The 15,383-nt window shown below is 59.4% G+C and overlaps 3 protein-coding genes across 3 annotated transcripts in view; 1 reads left to right on the top strand and 2 right to left on the bottom strand.

Moving 5' to 3' along the window:
- Positions 1-2,392, top strand: part of ASH1L (ASH1 like histone lysine methyltransferase) — a 67,207-nt gene extending 64,815 nt beyond the window's left edge. The window contains exon 28 of the mRNA XM_074164509.1: positions 829-2,392. Coding sequence (XP_074020610.1) covers positions 829-920 — 92 coding nt within the window. The 3' untranslated portion in view covers positions 921-2,392. The remainder of the gene's footprint in view (positions 1-828) is intronic.
- A 2,367-nt stretch (positions 2,393-4,759) lies between these two features.
- On the bottom strand, positions 4,760-11,181 carry RUSC1 (RUN and SH3 domain containing 1). Its single transcript, XM_074164648.1, has 9 exons — positions 9,603-11,181; positions 9,084-9,161; positions 8,551-8,627; positions 8,218-8,392; positions 7,982-8,087; positions 7,836-7,882; positions 6,582-7,596; positions 6,124-6,252; positions 4,760-5,426 (listed from the first exon to the last, which is right to left on the bottom strand). The coding sequence occupies exons 1-9, from the start codon at positions 11,173-11,175 to the stop codon at positions 5,258-5,260; spliced, it is 3,369 nt and encodes a 1,122-aa protein (XP_074020749.1). The 5' UTR covers positions 11,176-11,181; the 3' UTR covers positions 4,760-5,257.
- A 970-nt stretch (positions 11,182-12,151) lies between these two features.
- On the bottom strand, positions 12,152-15,040 carry FDPS (farnesyl diphosphate synthase). The gene is made up of 9 exons (XM_074164649.1): positions 14,866-15,040; positions 14,646-14,786; positions 14,489-14,569; positions 14,279-14,401; positions 13,563-13,651; positions 13,219-13,291; positions 13,002-13,079; positions 12,791-12,925; positions 12,152-12,544 (listed from the first exon to the last, which is right to left on the bottom strand). Exons 1-9 carry the CDS (start codon positions 14,989-14,991, stop codon positions 12,344-12,346), a joined length of 1,047 nt encoding a protein of 348 aa, XP_074020750.1. The 5' UTR covers positions 14,992-15,040; the 3' UTR covers positions 12,152-12,343.
- Between the last annotated feature and the right edge of the window lie 343 nt (positions 15,041-15,383).

Genomic DNA, 15,383 nt, shown 5'->3' with positions numbered 1-15,383 from the left:
ACCCTGTTGATAAAAGAAATGGTTTTGTCTGAATTTATTGCTAGTGGACATGATTAATAATTAGTTTCTTTGCAGCAATGTTTTCTTCTGCAACAGTAGCGATTTCCACTAAATCTGAATGAAGTTTCTTACGACTGGTGTTGTATTTTGTATAATATCTTTAGTAAGCCCAAAAACTTTCTGAAGACAGTTCTGTCTTCACATTAATTCTGACAATTCTTCACATCAATTCTGACATCATTCTGTGTTTACAACTAGGAAATTTAACAGACATCCCAAGAAAGACTGAAGAGAATTTGGAAAGTCTCTTTTGACCTTTAACGAGCTTTCCGTTGGGTTCTAAGGAACTTCTGTAGGTATTGTCTGAGCATAAGGGTGCAGTGGTTGAACACATTAAGTATGTCTCTGTTTTTAATTTAAAGCTTAGAGTCGTAGAATCACAGAATGGTTCGGGTTGGAAGGGACCTTAAAGTCCATCTCATTCCCCCCCCAGCCCTGGGCAGGGACACCTCCCACCAGACCAGGCTGCTCCAAGCCCTGTCCAGCCTGAGAAGGGTAGGATGAGGTCTGTCCAGTCTCTTTCGTGTTCTGGGAGTTAATGCAAAATAATCATGGACTCATAGAATAATTCAGGTTGGAAGGATCTTTGGAGGTTGTCTGGTCCAAACATGAGTCAAAGCAGGACCAACTTCAAACTGGACAAGGTGTCCAGTGGAGTTTTGAAGATGACTATGGATAGAAACATCCTTGAAGGAACCTTGTATAGGGAAATAGGAAAACTGTTACTCGTATTGCCTTCTTTTACCCAAAGCCCGTGCTCTGTTGCAGCTATCGATGTCACCTACTTGCTGGAGGAAGGATCAGGAAGGAAGCTGAGGCGGCGAACTCTCACCATCCCGGAGAGCAGCTTCAGGAAGTGATGCCACGAGAGGACGCTGCAGTCTGGAGTCTGCTACAAGGTCTGCTGAGGACTGAGGGCAGGAGCCCAACCTCCTCTGTACCAGCCAAGGAAAAGAGAGCAGCAGAAAACGGACAAATATACAAACAGTTAGCACTTAGATGTCTGGGTTGGCAGGTTGCCCTGCCCTGCTCTGCAGTGCTCTTATGGTGTGTGTGTTGTTGGGCGTGCCTTGTATTGATGTTAGGTACTGAGAAAAACCTCGTGGTTATTGTCCGGGATGGTCAAATTTAATTTATTTTTGCTTGATATTCCCACTCAGAGGAGAAAGAAAAAATTCAAAAAAAAAGAATTAAAAAGTGGGGAGGTAGGAAGGATAAGGACTGGCTTACTCTGGTGAGAATATTCCCCATGTTCACCAATTAACCTGTGATTGTATAAGATGCTGTTGGCACCACCACGGCCCGTGGCAGTGAGTGAAAACCAGATGGGAGGGTGAAGGCCCCGGTGGCTTAGAATTAAAGGCTGCCCTGAAGTTGTGGCCTCTGATTTGCACAAGTTCCAAGAAGAGAGAAACGTACCCAAATGTGTGAAAGGCTGAGCGTGGAAGGGCCGGTGCACACCCCGACCTTTGGGTTGTGCCAAGGAAAAACTTCCAAAGTCACCTTGGAGCAAAGCGGGAGCTGGCTGGTTGAGGCACTTGTTCTGCGTCGGAGAGGGGGGCGGGGGCAGGCTGGGAGTTTTTTCACTTTTTTTCTGCAGAGAAATTTTATAAAGCAAGTCAAATCCTGACACCACCATTGCTGTTGGTTTTTTTGATAAGCTGTGGTTCTTGTGTGTCTAGTGTGTTGTGCAAATTAAAATCTGTTAAAAGAAAAAGAAAAAAAAAAGGAACCCTTCACTACATGAACCGTCAAGCAGTATTCAGAGCGAGTATTTGTTGTGAACTGTAGAATATATCAACTGCTAACACTACTCTTGTGTTCTGGGTGTACAGCTTCAAATGTCCGTCTCTTAAATTAAGAGACAGCGTCTCTCGCGCCGCCCCCTCTCTCTGCCCCGACAAAAAGTATTATTCCCGAGAGCAGCAGCCCAGGCGGCGGCGTCCGGCTGCAGGACTCTGTGCGTGCCACCGTGTCCCCCGGCGGTGCCGCAGGACCCTCCCCGCGCCCCCCGCCTTCCGGGTCTGCGGAGCCCGAGCTGTGGCACAGGGAGGGGGCGGTTGGCGTACGCTGCCCCTTGACAATGGCTTTGCTTTTTTGTCCTTCAGACGTACACATGCATATACAGTCCTGTTTTAGATGTTCTTATAAGAAAACCAGTTTTTAATGTGCCAAGTTGTATATATCTGCTGCGTGGATGTAAAGCAATACAGTAGTTACATGTTCCTTTTTAATGGACCAAGCTTGTCCTAATGTACATTCTTGTTATTATTACAATTATTTTACTCTTAGTGGAACATGACTCATTCCATTAACTTTTATGTGTTGATTTAAAAAGAAAAAAAAAAAAAAAAAAAGACAGGAAAAAAACCCTTTGAGAAAAAATATTTTATTAAAAAAAAAAAAAAGAAATAAGAAAATAGTTTGGAATATTTTCTTACTGTAGAGAAGCACTGTACAGTACCAGGAACCCTGAGTATAAAATACTCGTGCGTGTAGTAGGAATATCGCATGTCCAAAATCTTGAGTTGTCTCATTTAGTTTAAAACAGAAATCATTGTCTCAAATGGTGTTAAACACTAAAAAGTTTTTAAAAAATAAAGTGCGTACAGAAGCGAGACACTAGCTCTGTCATTTTATCTTTCTTTTGTTGAAAGACTAAACAAAATGTTTTTTAGACAATCAAATGTTAGGTAAGTGCAAAGAATTGTTTTTCTTACTGGTGTAGAAATGACTTTTTTTATTTTTCGGTTATTTTATAATAATGAGAAGACCGGTGTGTCACCAGGATCGCTGTTTTAAGACCAGGAAGCACTACATTATTGCAAATAGATATGAACTCTTAGTCTGCATGGGTGTAGGCTGTGTGATTGCTGAAAATAAATGCTGCTAATATATTTCCTTTTTACAAAGCATATCTAAATAGATCATTGTTTTGATGTTAATCTTTGTAAATTATGTATTACCAATTTTAACATTGGATGTAATTGCATAAAAAGCCTGCATCTCAATCCTGAGAGAGTCTAGTATTAAATGGAAAATCTTTTCCTATCGATGACTTGTGGGGTTTTCTTTGACACGTCTTGCGTTGCCGGTTTCTGCCGCATCCTGGCCCTTCGCCGCCGCTGCCCGGGGGCTCTCCCCCCGCCTCTCTCGGGGGCCCCATTCGGGCAGGGATGGCAGTTTGCGAGGGTTTGACGTGATGCTGCTGGTTCCCCCGATCTGAGCGTGGCCGGAGGGACGGAGCCTTAGCCGTCAGTGCTCGCGGGGGTACACGGCCCCTTCCCTCCGCAGGTGTCCTGCTCTTCCCGGCGGATAAACCCCCAGTTCCCCCAGTCCTCGCTTCCCGGACCTGTGCAGGCAGCAGGGGACGTTCTGTCACCATGACCGCGTCTCCTGGTGGTAGCACAGGGACCCCCACTGAGTCACATCAGTTGGGTGACAGGCGCTGTGGGGCTCGAGGGACGCTGCGGGGGCTCCGTGGGGCTCAGGGCTGTTGGGTGCTGCCGGGCCCTTGTCCCACCTCCGGTCACACGGCAGGACACGGGGACGTGGTGTCCCTCCAAACCAGCCTTTCTCTCTTCCAGCCTCACAGCTCCTCCGATACCCTCTGTCAGGGCAGCACTAACGAGATATGGCCCTTGCGAATCTTTCAGGGTTTGGAAGCGGTTCTGGGAACGTGGTAACTCTGTGTTTGTCACTCAGGAATGAAATAGCTTCCCTGTCACCCCCCCCCTTAACGCAACGTGATTTTTCTTTTTCCATTTCCTAGCCTGAATCTCTGTGCTGTGTGTGACCCTTACACTTGTCTTCCTTTTAAACTAGAGACACCATGCCAAGGACTGGAGTGCTTTTATTTATTTAAAAAAAAAAAAAAAAAAAAAGTTGAAGAAGTACCTGGGTTCGTCTCATCTGGCTTGACCCCATTTCAAAGTCCAGAGGCAGCCGTGGAATTCAATCAATCCTCCGTAAGGCAAGCCAAGCACCATTCCGATTACGCTGTAATGTCCCTTGTCTGAGAGTAAAAATTCCAGAGAGAGACTTGAAAATGAAAACAGAATAAAAAGAGAGCAGCTTTATCCTGGCAGCAGAACTCAGGCTGGTGGCTGACGCTCGGGCTCCTTTGCCACCAGAAGGATGACGTGTGGCTCTTGGTCCCCAGGAGAGAGCTCAGCTCAAAAGCTGCCTGTGAGACATGCGGCGATTGCCTTGTGGCCCGTCGCTGGATGCTCTCTGGTACATCCACAGCTCTTTTACTGGGGAGCCCAGTACGAAACGTAAACAGAATGGTGTGAAATTGCGAGTGATGAGAAAAAAAAAAAAAAAAAAAAAAAAAAAAAAGGTGAAAAAATACGAGCCATCCAGCCCCTACTGAGATCCTGGGACTCAGGAGAAAGATGATTAGTTTAATTTAAATAAACAGCCCCGCAGACAGCGTTACCCACGCTGTGCAGCTCCCACCCCACGGGGCCACTTGCAGAGTTCCAGGGTTATTTCTGGCTGGGGCTCCCTGCCGGGCCACGGTCCCACACCCAGTTCCGGGGCCGGGCTCTGCCCTTGGGATCCTGAGCGCGGCCCCAGCCCCTCCTGCCCTCTCCCCCAGGAGCATTTACTCACCGCAGACCCAGGGCCACCCACGTAGGGCCGTGGCCGTTTCCAGCAACCCCCATCCCACAATGATCCATTCACACATGGGGATACGTGCGTCACAACCTTTATTTCCAGCTTTTCCCCATTGGAATAAGCTTATTCCTGTGGTTACAACTATTTACAGGGTGCTGGGACTGCGCATCGGCAGCTGGGGCCACCAGCCCCGGCCGCGGGGCAGAGCAGGGGATGTGGCGGTGGCAGCAGTGGCAGGACACAAGGGCACGGAGATGACACACAGGACTGTGAGCACCGTGCGGGGCCGGGGCCCTCCCCTCCCCGAGGAAACACGAGCAAAAGCAGTTCCCGACTGGGTGCTGCGGTGAAGTGCCAGCAGGGCTGTGGGGACACGCACAGCGGCGGCTCATGGGATGCACCCACAGCAGACCGTAACGTCACGCGAAGGAGCAGCAGCGGCAGGGACCAGGGCGAGGTCCCCTGCAGCTCTGCCAGCCCCAAAGGTGGTGAAGCTGTGGCAGAAGACGGGCTTTCCCGGAGGTGGCACCTGCTTCGGTGGGCTCAGTTGCTTCCTCAGGTCTCCTCCGCCTCCTCACAAAATGAGAGATGTGTAACCGACAGGAACTAGGCCAGTGCTGTTTCCATGGCAGCAGCGGATCCAGTCTTCATCCACAGTGGAGAGCAGCTGCAGGATGTCCCCTTTTTGGAAGCTCAGGTGACCATCGGTGGTGCCTGTGTGGTCACACAGCGCCCGAACCGCCCTGCACAACAAACGCCATCGGGGAGTCGCCTCCCCAGAGACCCCGGGCACCACAGAGAGAGGCTCTCACAGCTCTCGGGACACTCAAGTGTGGCATCAGTGACACACACATACACACCCCCCCTCAGGCAGAGATGCCATCGGACAACGGGTTTGATCAAGAAGCCACAACACAAACGTGTCCTGCCAAACCCCAGAGCCGCAGCCGAGCATGAAGCTCTTGTGCAGACGTGGCAGAGAGAGCCAGGACCGGGCTGGGGAGGAGGGAGCCGGACAAACACCGTCCGTGGGATGGCCACTCGCCCACCCTCTGCCTGGACAGACGCTGCGCAAGCACAGACGACTACAGCTTTTCTGACCTGCCAAAATTTGGTCAGAGCTGCCCCACGGTTGCTCCAAACTAGTTGCTGTTAATGCAAAAGGCACACAAGGGAAAGAAAGCGCTCAAAATTCCCCCAAAAAATGTCTGGGAAAAACCACTGCCCACAGCCAGGCAGGCACAAAAGTTCATGCAAAGCTCAGCAGGAGATGGTGGAATCCCCCGGGGAGCGGCCAAGGTGGAAGTTCCTGGGATCCTTCCCGAGAAAGGCATGGAAGACACCCAGGTTACGTCTGGAAACAGCTCCTGCTTCCCCCCACCCAGAAAAACCCGCCACCAGCAGCTTCCCTGCCACGACCACCGCAGTGCCCTGCATCACCTGGGGGCCTGCGGCAGCTCGGATGACTTCTTCTGTGGCTGTTCTTGAGTGTGGGTCTTCTCAGCCGCCAGCCCCTTCACCACCACAGCCAGGACACGCGCGCTGGGGGACAGCCAGCTAGAAGGTCTCCTGCCACAAAGCAAAGGAAGCCACAGGCTTGCCTAGGAAGCCTTTTCCCACCCGTCCTGCTCAGACTATTCGGGTGATCGGGGAGCTGACACGGGCCTGGTCAAGCACCACCGAGCCTCTGCCATGAGCTCCTGCTGCTCTAAAGCACTAATGTGATGCGACAGCAGCAGCACCTGGGACATGTGCTAATCCCAGGAGCACAAAGCCTGGACAATGGGCAGTGCCAGACACCCCACGAGCCCCACGATGGGCGTTCTGTTCGCTGCCTGGGAGAAAAACCCTTCCTCAGCACATGCTGCTTCCCCCACCCTGCCCAAGCTGGGTCTTACCTGGACCGAGCTGAGATGGCGTCAGGACTGGGAGGGAAGCTCCTGGCAGAGGGGCTGGTGGCTCCAAAGAGCCGGCCCAGCCAGCTGCCCTTCTCAGGACCAGGAGGACCACCTGCCTCTGAGTCTGAAGGTGCCGCCTGATTCCTATTCACACACGGCTCTGGGGAAACAGCCAGGAGATTCTCTCCAGCAGCAGGATCATCCAGCTTGGTGGGTGCTCCAGCCCCAGCAGGCACGATGAGGTCTTCAGGGGAAGAGGTCCCAGAGGTGTCAGCATGGCTGCTGGGCTTTGGACCGGGGAGTTCAGGGACAGCTTTGGTCTGAATGAGCCGCAGCTCCATGCCTCTAGGTTCATTCATGGACAGCTGGGGTCGCGCAGCCTGGCTGGGACTGGAATCCCCTGCAGCCGTCCGCAGCTTTGTCCACCAGATGAAGGGGAACTTTTCCTTGCTAGGAGCAGCATAAAGCCTGGAGGCCTGGCTCAGCTGGCCCCACCAGCCACTGAGGCCAGCGCCGGCATCCTGAGGGCCTGCCTCGGGCCTGTGGGTCTCCAGGGAGCTGTCAGCTCCCAGGAAAGTGCGACTGAGCTGGTCACCCCACCGCAGCACATGCTGGAAAGTCTGCTGCAGGGCAGCTCCCACCTCGGGGCCAGGGACCAGCCCATGCACAGCTGCTTGGGACTGGGACCTCGTGCTGCCATCTGCACCAGCCGCCCTCCCCAGAGCATCGGGGGGGGACTCATCTTCCAGGCTGTCCCCTGCAGTGCCGCTTTGGCCCTCCAGAGAAGGTTGCACAGCCTGAGCAGAGCGATGGGCAGGAGACAGGGGTGACTCCAGCCGACGCGACAAGTGTCTTACATCCATAGAGAGGTGGTGGTGTTCAAAGAGCAGGTCAAGGTGGAAAGTCAGCACTGAAAGGGGCTGGATGAGCAGCAGCAGTTCATCAGCAAGGTGGGGAAGAGGGCCTTGGCTCAGGGCAAAGAAGGCCGTGGGTGAATACAGCATGGAGATTACACCTACGAGATACGGACAAAGCTGCAAAATGCCCACATCCCCTCCCAGGGCCAGCTGGTGTGACCTAGCAGGTCAGAGGAGCTTCTGCTGAGACCTGTACTGAAGATGGACCATGGAAAACGATGCCCTTATCCACTACGGAAATGCCAGCCAAACATTGTGGGTGGAAGGGGTACGGGATTATCACCCTGGCAAGCAGGTGAGGGCTTGGGTGGGGAGCTTCTGCGCACTGTGTCCTTACCTGGGCTCTTCTGCAAGTGAGAGATCCACAGCTCCAGCTGCTTAATACTAAACAAGACAAAGGGAACCCAGGTTAGAGCTTTTGGGACTCTGTTCCAACCTGCCATCACAGCAAGAACAGCCTGGGTCAGCAGGACTGATACTCACTTCAAAAGGCCAAGGATAAAGGCATGAAACTTTTGTCGGGAGCTGCTGAGAGGAGCCAGCCCAGCCACATGCCAGCAGAGGGAGTGGAGAGAGCGGGTGTTGGGGCCTGCAGAATACACCACACAGACAGTCACTGCTCTGGGCACACATCTTCCCCCAGCCCAGGCTGGAAAAGGACTCCAGGCATCCTGAGACACCAGCATCTCCAGGAGCACGGTCCTTACACACACACCAACCTGTCTTCACGGAGGCTTCCACCACACTCCAGGGGGAATTTTTCCTCTGGCCTGTGATAACATCCTTCTGGAATGGCTTCAGCCCATCCTCCACCAAGGCATAGAGCGCAGGGCAGAGGGTGTGCAGCAGCAGGTAACCCACATCTGGGCTGAGCCAGCTGTCTCCCAGCTGGGCCTGAGCAGGAGGAGAGGGAGGGGAATGGCAGCACCCAACCCTCAGCCTGCAGGGACGGACGGTGGGATCCTCCCCCGGAGCTCCCCAAGCCCCTCCTGCCCAAAGCCTGCACGGCCTCCCCTGCCGCCTGCCCACCCCAGCCTGGCCCAGGCCCTCACCTTCTGCACCAGGTTCCGTGCGGCGCTGAAGTGGGCAATGATCTTATCCACAGCGGCGCTGACGGCGACCAGCAGGGCTGTTGGACGAGGCAAAGGAAGATGTCAGCAGGGCAGCCGACCCCACCGCGCAGGGCTGGCTGGGGCTGGCCGGCCCCGCACGGGCCACGGCCACAGCGAGAAGCGGCTCTAGGCGGACACGGAGGCCCGGAGCAGCCGGGGAGGCCCGGGCGAAGGGAGCATCCCAGGCTGTTGCCACGGCAACCTGCAGCTCCCGGGCGCCGGGATGAAGGACCCGCCGTTTCCAAGGGGACGAGGCCGGGATGGAGAGGCGTCGGCAAGGCGCCGGGACGGCCCCACCCCCGTCCGCCGGCTCCACAGCACCATCTGCCGAGAGGCGGCCGGGGCCGGGCCCCGCGGCCGCCAGCCCTGCCCGCCCCCCCGCCGTCCCCCCCCCCCCCCCCCAGCCCCGGGCCGCCGTTCCCCGCCGGTCCTGGCGGCGGCTCCGGGGGGACGCCGCCCCGCCGGGCCGTTACCTTTCTTCCGCTCCCCGCGAGGCCGGCGGGCTCCCTCCGTGCTTCCCCCGCCCGGGGCGGCCGCGGCGGCGGGCCTGGCTGGAGAGAGCGGGGCGGCGGGGTGAGCGCGGCCCGGCCCGGGCTCCTCGCCGCCGGCGGGCGCTGCCGGGGCCGGCGGGAGCCGGCGGGGCCCGGGCGCTGCCGCCGCGGGAGGCCCGGGCCGCTCCCAGCCCGCTCCGCCGCCCCGGGCCCGCTCGCCGCCGGGGCCCGCCGGGCCGCGCTCGGCCATGGAGCCGGAGGCCGCGGCGGGCGGAGCGGGGCGGGCGGCGGGGGAGGCGCCGCCGCGGCGGGCCCGGCCCGGCCTCAGGCGGCCCCCGGAGCCGTGTGTCCCCCCCCCGGGGCGGGGGGTGGGGGGGGGGGGCCGGGACAGAACCACCAGCACCGGCCAGCGAGGAGCCCGCGGCCACCACCCGCAAGCCCCCGCCCCGCAGCGTCCCCTAAAGGGTGACACCCCCCCGCCCGGGGCACCCAGACTCTTACCCTCCTTGCAGGGCTCCTCTGCTCTCTTGGCTGACCCCGGCACCCGGGGGTCCCCACCGGCTCCCCCGACCCTCCTAAGAGCCAGGGTGTCTTTGTCACAGAGGGAGCCCGGCCCCGTCTCTCCTAGGGGGCAGCTCCAGGGTGGCAGCCCCCCCTCCTCCGTGGCCCCCGGCTGCGCCTCCGCAATGGGCTGCAGTCCTGGCCGGGATCGCCTCCTCTTCGGCTGGTGACTTTCCATAGGTGCCAGCAAGCGTGCGCCCAGAGGCACAGGTAGCACCCAGCCTGCGCCGTCGCCACCTACGGCCGCCTCCAGGGGTGCAGGGAGGTGCTGAGATGCCACCGGCTCTGCCCGCTCGCCGGCTGGCTGGCCCCTGGGCTTGTTGGAGGCACTACGGTACCGCAGCTCCTTGAAGGTGGTCACCTCTCTCTGCCTGGAGCTGGGTGGTTTTACCAGCCAGTCGTGCTGGGGCTGGGCTGGCTCCTGGCCCGCAGCACTGGAGAGCAGCTCGCTGTAGGGCGGCAGCTCCGTGTCGGGCGAGAATACGATCAGCCAGTCGCTCCGGTCAGCCCTGGCCTGGGCAAGAGCAGGCCCAGCAGCGTTCCTCTTCCTCTTCTGGGCAAGCTCATGGAAGGAGGTGATGGTCTTCTTGCCTGCGTCTCTGGAGATGTCGCCCGAGCCAGGCTCCGGCTCCGTGGGCAGCACCAGCTGCTCTGCTCTCTGCGCATTGAGAACCTGCAGCCGTCTCCGGGGCCGGGGGGGCACGGGTGGGGGGACACCGCCAGCCCGGGGCTGCGGCTCAGGAGCTCTGCTCAGACCAGGATCCCACTGTCCTGGCGCCAGCGGTACCGGAGGCACAGCATCGGGGTTGGGAAGGGAGTTGCAGTTAGGGTCAAGGTCGGTGCAGACGCTGGTGGTCTCCTGCGGCACCGCGCTGGGAGAGGTCTCATCGCACTGGGAATCAAGCAAGGTGCTGCTGCAGAGGCTGTCTGGGCTCTCTCCGGCCAAGGTGTCTGATCTCTGGAGCGCTGTGGGGTTGAGGTTGGCATCTCTTCCATCACACGTCCTCCCCTGGTCAGTCAATGACTGGGTGTCTCCTATGGGAATGACGTTGGGCTGATTTTCAGGGGATTGGGACTCTTCTCTGGAGAACCCCTTGCAGTACACAGAGACGGGGGAGTCGTCCAAGCTGAAATCCGAGCAGCTACTGACAGAGGAGGAGGAGGAGGAGGAGGAGGAAGCCAGATCACAAGGGGGATCACAAGGGAAAGCCACCTCCTCCTCAGCATGCAGGTAGGGGAAACCCTCTTGAGCTGTCTGCTTCTGGAGACCCAACGTCACCGGCTGCTGAGCGTGGGACTCACAACACCGGCATTTCAAGGAGGGATTGTTGGAATTGGCATCCACTTGCTCACAGTTCTCCGGGCAGTCGCTGCAGCCAGTCTGGTCTCCTCCACCCATGGAGGCAGAGGTCTCTTGGAGCTCTGGGTGCCGGGAGAGGTGGAGCCCCAGGGAGATGTGCTGCAGATGGATGTGGTTGAGGTTGCACAGAAGGCCTTTCTTAGGAGCCAGCATGATGCTGCTCACTGGTACTGCCAGGGCTCCTCAGAGAGCCCCGCAGCTCCTCTCTTCAGACCATCCAGCTCCCTGCAAACATCAAACTCCCTTTCAGTCGGCGAGGGAGAACTCGGCAGCACAAATCTGGAGAGCAACGGACAGGGCAAAAGGGATGGCAGTGACCTTGTGGCAGCCACCAAGCAGGGAACGGACGGCCGCAGGGGACGGGTGCGAGGGCCTGTGTGCTCAGAGATGGGAATACACCCGGTGGAAAGGGGCTGCCCCACACTCCCCACTGAGCTCGGGCCCGTCCAACAGGGCAGGGGCTGCAGCCAGACGCTGGCGGCTGATCCCCGGAGCACGACCTGAGCGTGGTGCAAGGATGCCGACCGGTCCAGGCGGCTGCAGCGGCAGGGCTGAATCCCCCCGCCGGGTGTCGGCGGCCGGGAGCATCCCAGAGATGCCGCCAAGGAGAAAACGCCCTTGAAACCCCAGCCGGGAGCTCCCGGCCGAGGGAGCGGGGCACAGCCGGCACCGAGCCCCGGGCGCGGCGATGAGACGCCCGGCCCCGGCAAGGCGCCGCAGCCACGGCAGCCTCCGCATCGCTCGGCCCTTCCCCCGCCGAGGGGAGAGCCCCGGCCCCGGGCAGCCCCCGGACGGGAAGCACGGACCGCGACGCGGCCCCGAGCACCCGCCGGCCCCTCGCCGCTGCCCGGAGTCCTCTCCCCGTCCCCATCGAGCCCCCCCCCCCCCCGCCTCCCCATTCCGTCCCCAGCCCCGCGGAGCTCCCCCCAGCCCGCTCACCTCGTCGCGCTGCGGCGGCGAATGCGGCTGGCGGGAGGGAGGAGCCCCGGCCCCGCCCGGGAGCCGCCCCGGGCCCGGCCCTCCCGAAGGGGCGGTGCTGCCGTGTCCCCTCTTATCCGCCCCCCCCCCGCCCCGGTCCCTGCAGCATCCCCCGCCCCGGCCCGGCCCCAGTCCACACCAGGCAGCGACGCACCCACAATAACTTATGTTTATTGACACAAGGGCTGGTGGACGATCTACGACACCCCCCCGGCAGCCCCACAAACAGCCCCCAGACCCCCACCGGGGGCAGGGACCAGGCTCCGGGGAGCTACAGCAGTAGGGGCAACAGCACACCAGGCCCCCTTCGCAAAGGCCAAGCAGTCTAGGGACAGGCCCACCATCACTTCTGCCGCTTGTAAATCTTCTGAGCGAGGCCCAGGAAGATCTCCCTGGGGAGGCGGTTGGCATGCTGCCCGATCAGCTCCTCCAGGCGCCGGTAGCTCTTCTCCTCATACTCCTGAAAAGCAGCCCTCATGCCCAGAGCCTCATAGAGCTCCTTCACCTTTGCCACCTTCTCAGGCTCCTTACAGCCATAGTTCTCCTGAGAAAACACCAGAATAAGCCAGGCTGAGGTCAAGCCCGCGGCCACCACAGGAGCCACCTCTTGTTCTCCCTGCTACCATCCTGCTCTACTCACAGCCACCAACCCGTGTCCCAGCCAGGCAGCAGCATGGTGCAGCAACATGGGGTGGCACGTGGCTTTTCACGCGTACATTATGGCACTACACTCCCTCCACACCACATCCTGAGGGAGGGAGCCCACACCACCTCTCCCTGGTGGTGTTACCTCCAGGATCCGCCTCTGGTCCGGCGTGACCCGACGGAGAGACTCCACCACCAGCCAGCTGCACTTATTGTCCTGGATATCAGTGCCAACCTTCCCTGTCAGCTCCGGGTCCCCAAAGCAGTCCAGGTAATCATCCTGAACAGAGACAAAAACACATGAGCACCACAAACAGCATCTTACAAGCCCTGAGGGACAGGGAGCCGCCTCCTACCTGGATCTGGAAGAATTCACCCATCTCCAGCAAGATTGCTTTGGCATTGTCATGCTCCTCCTTACTGTCAATACCAGTCTAAGAGAAGGTAAAATGAATAAAGCCTTCCAGCACCTCCCCCCCACCCTTCCTTCTCCCACCTCCCACCCCCCTGCCCTCCTCAACAGCCTCAGACTGAGGGTTGGGCTCCTCCGGAGACCGTTTCCATAACACTCACCATGTACATGGCAGCGGCCACAGGCAGGTAGAAGGAGTAGAACGCCGTCTTGTACTTAACAATGGCTTTATACCTGCAGTAGAGGAACCATGCTCAGTGACAAAGCCCAGGCCTTCCCTTCCCACCAGGGCTCCACAGATGAGGGCCAGCAGGAGAAATGCAGCACCTCCCTCCAAAGCAGCCCCTGAGCTCCAACAGCACGAACAAGGCTCGCTCCCCAAAGCTTGGTAGGCAAGAGCAGCGTTTCAGTGAGCCCCCGTCTCTCACACAGTCTGGAGGGGACTGCAAGCAGAGCCATCCTGCCACAGCTGGGCTGGCACCTCTGTCCCTTTCTGCCTCTTTACCTCTGCTCACTGAAGCGATTCAAATCCACCTGGGAAATAGGAGCAGTGATGAGGTCCAGCATCTGCCCAAGCTCAGTCTGGTAGGCAGTCTGAAGAGGAAAGAAAGGATTTATTTACACAGTCCCCACAGCACAGTGAAAACCCCAAACCCAAGCCCCATTCTGGCTCCTCTCCAAGTCTGAAGGAAGGGCACATGTCTGGCAGGATGATCCAAGGACTTAAGGAACAGTCTGCGATCCATAGGCCTGTTTGACAGGCTGAGAGTTGGGGGGGTTCAGCCTGGAGAAGAGAAGGCTCCAGGGAGACCGTAGAGCCCCTTCCAGTCCCTAAAGGGGCTCCAGGAAAGCTGGGGGGGGGGGGCCTCTTGATGAGGGAGGGGAGCGATGGGACGAGGGGGAAGGGTTTTAAGCTGAAAAAGGAGAGATTTAGGTTAGGTATTGGGAAGAAGTTCTTTGCTGTGAGGGTGGTGAGAGCCTGGCCCAGGTTGCCCAGAGAAGCTGTGGCTGCCCCATCCCTGGAGGGGTTCAAGGCCAGGTTGGAGGGGGCTTGGAGGAGGCTGGTCTGGTGGGAGGTGTCCCTGCCCAGGGCAGGGCAGGGAACTGGATGGTCTTTAAGGTCCCTTCCCACCCAAACCATTCTGTGATTCTATGAAGCCTCCAGGAAGGGCCCAGACCCTGGGTAAGCCTGTGGGAGAGGGACGCAGGGGCCAGGCTCACCTGCAAGAAGAGCTCCAGGAGGTGCAGGTAGTAGGGGCGCCCCCCACAGTACTTCTTCAGCAGCCGGTAGACAGATGACTCAAGGAGGAAGGCATCGTTGATGGCATCCAGCCCGATCCCCTCCTGCACCAGGAGGGCAGAGCGGTGTCACGGAACACCCTGACCCCACAGGAACCCCCTGGGGGGCAGGGCCCTCCCGAGCGCTCTCACCCTCTTGTACCAGCAGAGCTGCCCCCGCCGGGTGAGGGACGCGTCCATGATGTCGTCAGCCACCAGGAAAAAGGCTTGGAACTGCGAGAGGCCGGGTTAGGGCCGGGGGTCGCCCCACGGGCCCCCCCCGTCCGCCGCTGCCCACCCTGGCTCTCACCAGCTCGATGCACCAGCCGACGGCCAGGGCACACCGGAGGCTCTCGGGGTCGCGCTGCTCGGGCCCCGCCAGCCGCCGGAAGGCGGCCAGCACCGTCAGCCCGCGGTTGCATTTCCCGCCCGGCGCGTTGTACTCCAGCACCTGCGGGCAGCGGGGAGCGGGCAGCGGGGGCAGCGGGCAGCGCCGGGCCCGCCACCCCCTCCGCCTTCCCGCCCCTCACCTCCTTCAGCCGCGCCACGGCGTCGCCCACCTCCGGGTGGCCCAGGCCGCCCTCCGTCAGATCGCGGACGATCTGCGGGAAGAACGCCGCGAACTCCTCCCGCTCGGCCGCCCCGTTGCCGCTCATGGTGACCGGGAGGGCGCCTGGGCCCCGCGGCCTTTTGAGGCGCTCCGCCCCCGGCGCCGGGCGCGGGGCCCGCCGGGGCGCGTAGTGCGGAGCCGCCGCGGCCGCAGGCGCCCCGCCGCCACCCGACTACAACTCCCGGCGTGCCCTGCTCGGGGGCGGGACCAACAGAGGGACGCGCCCCGCGCCCGCGCTCATTGGCCCGCTCCATCGTATGAGGATGAGCCCAAGGAGGCTAAGCCAGTAGAAGCGCGGGGAGGGCGGGACCGAGCTGGCTGATTGGTGGAGAGAGAGGATGGAGCGAGCGCCCGGCCGGAGCGCGGGGGCGGGGCGGGAGGCTGGGGGGTGCGGGGTGACGGGGGGAGCGTTGCAGGGGGGAGCGAGTGTCGGGGGCG

The sequence above is a fragment of the Numenius arquata genome, chromosome 27 (genome assembly GCF_964106895.1).
Source record: "Numenius arquata chromosome 27, bNumArq3.hap1.1, whole genome shotgun sequence".
NCBI classification, from domain to species: Eukaryota; Metazoa; Chordata; class Aves; order Charadriiformes; family Scolopacidae; genus Numenius; species Numenius arquata.
This window is presented reverse-complemented; position numbering and strand designations above follow the sequence as displayed.

Bases quoted from the DNA above. Each gene is read 5' to 3' on its own strand.
- FDPS (XM_074164649.1), bottom strand. From the start codon at position 14,991: ATGAGCGGCAACGGGGCGGCCGAGCGGGAGGAGTTCGCGGCGTTCTTC. The intron at 12,926-13,001 runs GTAGGAGGCGGC...GTCTCTGTTCAG, and splicing joins GTGAATTCTTCCAGATCCAG to GATGATTACCTGGACTGCTT. The intron at 12,545-12,790 runs GTAACACCACCA...GTGTTTTCTCAG, and splicing joins ACCAGAGGCGGATCCTGGAG to GAGAACTATGGCTGTAAGGA.
- RUSC1 (XM_074164648.1), bottom strand. From the start codon at position 11,175: ATGCTGGCTCCTAAGAAAGGCCTTCTGTGCAACCTCAACCACATCCAT. The intron at 8,628-9,083 runs GTAACGGCCCGG...CTCGTCCAACAG, and splicing joins TCGCGGGGAGCGGAAGAAAG to CCCTGCTGGTCGCCGTCAGC. The intron at 5,427-6,123 runs GTGATGCAGGGC...TTTGTTGTGCAG, and splicing joins GAGCTGCCGCAGGCCCCCAG to GGCGGTTCGGGCGCTGTGTG.